The sequence below is a fragment of the Argopecten irradians genome, unplaced genomic scaffold (assembly GCF_041381155.1).
Source record: "Argopecten irradians isolate NY unplaced genomic scaffold, Ai_NY scaffold_0023, whole genome shotgun sequence".
Classification (NCBI taxonomy): Eukaryota; Metazoa; Mollusca; class Bivalvia; order Pectinida; family Pectinidae; genus Argopecten; species Argopecten irradians.
This window is the reverse complement of record NW_027187490.1, coordinates 185,643-189,933: the sequence shown is the minus strand read 5'-3', so window position 1 is coordinate 189,933 and position 4,291 is coordinate 185,643. Positions and strand designations below refer to the sequence as shown.

The 4,291-nt window shown below is 33.7% G+C and overlaps 1 protein-coding gene across 1 annotated transcript; it reads left to right on the top strand.

Annotated features, from left to right (window-relative positions):
- The first annotated feature begins 2,111 nt into the window (after positions 1–2,111).
- LOC138311437 (uncharacterized) lies at positions 2,112–3,775 on the top strand. Its single transcript, XM_069252793.1, has 3 exons — positions 2,112–2,250; positions 2,651–2,757; positions 3,193–3,775. The coding sequence occupies exons 1-3, from the start codon at positions 2,148–2,150 to the stop codon at positions 3,532–3,534; spliced, it is 552 nt and encodes a 183-aa protein (XP_069108894.1). The 5' UTR covers positions 2,112–2,147; the 3' UTR covers positions 3,535–3,775.
- Positions 3,776–4,291: the final 516 nt, after the last annotated feature.

Genomic DNA, 4,291 nt, shown 5'->3' with positions numbered 1-4,291 from the left:
AAATTCTAACTCATCTAACAACATGTGTCTATCTTTCCAAACATCTAGCTGCATGTAAAAAAAAAGGTCTTGAAATAACCATTAACACCAAGCAATATGTGTGACAAAAGTTTTTTTATACGACTTCCAATTTTGTTTATATACAAAGAATGTAATAATGATTATTTTATGATATTTGTAAGTAAAAATATATTTTTCTTGAAATGCTTATAAGAAAAACAAGAAGTAATGCTATTATTCTTAGAGTTATTTTCAACTGTTGATTATTATTCAAATAATGGCATCTTAAATTTGGTGATTATGCTTACAATGATGTATTTCTTTCATCAGAGCAATTTACGCTTGACGCTGAAAAGGAGAATGTATAATAAGACACCAACGGTCACGAAAAGGGGAAGGAAACCTGGATGGAATACGCCATAAAAGGTAATAAATGTAAATATTTCACAAATACATATTAGCTAGGCCCGTGCACCTCTTGTTCAAGAACTTAGATTCATGTGCATCAGTCAAAGGGTAATGGTATCTCCTGGTAACTCGAGCTACTGTAAATAACAATGACTGATGAGAAAACCTAAAAGAACAACAAATTTAATATATAAAAATACTCTAAACTTCAATAATGAATTTTACATATCATGTCATTTATGTGTCCTCACTGTTAAACCCTCCTTTTCTCTGTGTATTCCAGCAGCCATGTGATGAACAACCAGATTGCCAGCCTAATCCTTGCCCTCTGCCTGAGCCAGCAGAACCGTCAACATCACAGTCAAGCGAGTCTACAGCTACATGTATCAGTCAAGGTGACAAGGATTTAGAATTAGCAGGTATGTATCAAAAAATGACTCAATTACTAATTATGTAGCCATATGTTTACTTTAATAATATATACATTTCTCTCATACCTACAAATGTAATGCTGACTGATCGAGGGCAATACACTCATTTCGCCTGAAGCTGTATTGCACGTCACAGTGTCAACAAAATTACTGTTTTTTAGGTCGATTTAACAATTCTTTTCAGAAACTAGACTGGATTTACTTTAAAAGATACATACAACAGGATTTAAGTTGAAAATATCACATAATTTTCATGTAAGGAGAATTTACTTGCAGTCATGTTCTTTTTTTCAAATTTATTTCAAAATGGCGGAAGGTGATTGTAGTAAAATTGCAACAAATCGTCGAGGTATGAGAGGAAAAACTCTTTCATACATGGATATTAAGGATAGGAATATTCTACCCCTGGGATCACAAAATATTGCAAGCCTCCGGTTTTTATAATTTTTTGTTACCCTTGGATAGAATATCCCTATCCTTAATATTCACATATGAAAGAGTCTTATAATTAATATATTACAGGTATATCTACACTTGTAAGCATTACTTTGTTTTGTTTTAGCTGCATACAAAAATTCAGATACTTAAGGGAAAAAAAGACAAGCTATGGACAATTTTAGATTAAGATACAAAATACATAACACAAATTAAAGACATAATTTGTTAAAGATTATAACAATTTATTGTTTATTTTTTCAAGCAACAAATCATAATGAACAACAAGGGGAGGATTTTTTGCTAAGGAAGTGTGGAGAAAAATCCTACAAAGATACTGTTTGGAGAATTCTTCAAAAAACAATAGATGTTTTGGAGACAAGAGGTTCTCGCTGTTCCCCAGAAAAATAGAATTGAATTTCTGTTTGAAAACTATCCAGTTTTCAAAAATCCCATTCATGTGAGTATCTGGTCTTTAACCTGATCTTCACTTTCTTTTCCTTTTCTTTATTTTTTTAAAATTTTGGTAAAGATGTCCCGACAAATTACCACAAGCCCTCCACCTCTGGGTATCCCATGTGACCATTGTTTTCATGGTTTTTCTCTGGGTACTTCGGTTTTCCTCAGCAATCAAACCTTGCGTGTCCCTATTAATTACATAACCCTGGCTGTTAATAGGACGTAAAACTCAACGAACCAAGTTTTATCTGGTAAATCATATAAACATCCATCATGTCATACCTTATATATACAGATATGGTAGAGATGATATTAATCAAATTTAAAATAATTTGTAATTATTAACAAAACCATTTTACTTTAATTGCTTGGCTGATCCAGCACCTGGCAAATATTCTGCCGGAGGCAACTTTGATGAAGGTGCGACAAAACTTGAGAACAGCAACAGAAAAAAATTTGGATTATCTATTCTCCAAAAATATGGTCAATGTCTCCAGGAGAGCGTTGATAGATGATGGTGATTATTTATTTTGAAATATACATGTATATGTAACATTTATCTTGAAGCTTTTTATAACATATATACATCCAGTGTTTTATAAACAGCCAATGTAACCTTGTCAGAAGAGTGAGATATTTTGATACAGCTGTATTAGACATATATTACATGTAGTGGAACATTTTAAAGTTAACTAGACATTATATACATGTCGTGGGTACATTTTAAAATGTTAACTATCATATACATACAAAACATTCAACAAAAGTAATCCCTCATTGCAATGGCAGTAAAAAATGCATGAACTTGCATTATGTGAAATCATGCATTCATTTTTTTATAAGTAGTAATAAATTCACTTTTTTGGCTAATTGTGTGTACAGATGAAACTAATTACGTAAATATTTTTAAATTTCAGAAGTCAAAACTCTTGTGGCATTCGTCCATCTGCCAAAGATTGGAGGAAAAGGTATCAACTCTGGAGGAAAGCTGTCACTACACCACACTCTAATTCATGCTGTGAAGGTATAAGATATTTAATATCTATATTTATCACATAATCTGCCTAATATCCAGGGGTTTTGCTGGCTCTTCAAAAATAAAATCTTCTTAGACTCGTTTCATAAAATCTCATATGAAATGAACACTCATTTAAGATCCTATATATGAACAGTAAAAACTATCTTGAACATTATATGTTTCCTCTTTAATTTAGGTGATTGAACTTGCTATAATCTTAATCTTTTCTATACCGGCAAGATATATGCTTGTTCCAGTGATGACCATGACAATTGATTCATAAAAAAAAGATTAAATCCTAAAGTTGACCATCACTTGCATTTATCATGAGAGAATGTATGTGGAAACTAGCTGAATGATAGTTATTTCACACAATACATACATTTTATTAATTTGGATGGGCGTTAATTGATACATAATTTTCTCCAATTTTTCCTTCAGAATGAAGAGCTACCCGACCAAGTGGCAGCAGAACATAAACCCTACAACTCGCCCTGGATCATGCACCAGAGGTTCGGCCAGAAGACTACTCTGTTGTTGATGTATAGAGACATCATAATAAGCAAAGTGGAGACGCCTGCAGATGGCATTTTGGCTCTAATGGGGATCCACTACGCAGCAATGGCACCATATTCCGTCCCATTGAATGGTGCCTTTTTGTATATACAGTCCGCAGTACTAGAGGATATGATTCATACCAAGGATAAGCCAATTCTCAGGAAAATGGTCAAAGAAATTGACAGTGTCGTAAAGTCGGGAACAATACAAGATGTTCTTGTATAGTGCCAGTGCATATGTGATTATTGTTTACACGAGTAAGGCCCGAGGCTACAGAAAATCTGGTTTGTCTATGTATAAATCCTATCATGTTGGTCCTATTGGCTATGCAATTTTGCCATAATATTCGTTTATTCTGGATCCATGGAATCATTCTGATTTGTTGCTGTAGTATTAAAAAAAACGTTAGAAGCATTACAAACAATCTGATGGTGCTTTTTTTACAATACATGGATGTCATAATAGAACAGGAGCATTAGAGTAAAGTTGCATCATACACAGTTTGCAGTTAATAAAGTTCCAGCTTGTAGAATGTACAAAAACACCTGAATTTTAAAAGAATATTTTTTCAAGTTTTAGACCTATTTGACCTTTTTTGGCCCCGCCCCTCTGCCCCCAGGGGGTCGGCCTGGACCAATATGGATATGATATTAAAATGTTATCTCAGGCTAATAATTCTTACGAAGTTTGACTCGTTTTCCGATGAAAATTGAGCAAAAAATGCTCATAAATGCGTTTTCCCTATATAAACTATAGTAAACTTCACCCCCTCCCCAGGGGGAAATGTGAGACCCCAGGGTCATATAATTCACAATTTTTGTAAAGGACCTTAAGACCTTTCTATTTATGAAAAGTTTTTGTTTCTAACCGTTTCCAGAATTTCAGAAGATTTTTGGTTTTAGCCTATTTGACCCATTTTTAGCCCCGCCCCTCTGCCCCCAGGGGATCGGCCAGAATCAATGTGGATATGATATTAAAATGC

Excerpts from the sequence above, each read along its gene's own strand:
- LOC138311437 (XM_069252793.1), top strand. The coding sequence starts at position 2,148 with ATGAAGGTGCGACAAAACTTGAGAACAGCAACAGAAAAAAATTTGGAT. Across the intron at positions 2,251-2,650 it reads GAGAGCGTTGATAGATGATG|AAGTCAAAACTCTTGTGGCA; the intron begins GTGATTATTTAT and ends TTTAAATTTCAG. Across the intron at positions 2,758-3,192 it reads CTCTAATTCATGCTGTGAAG|AATGAAGAGCTACCCGACCA; the intron begins GTATAAGATATT and ends TTTTTCCTTCAG.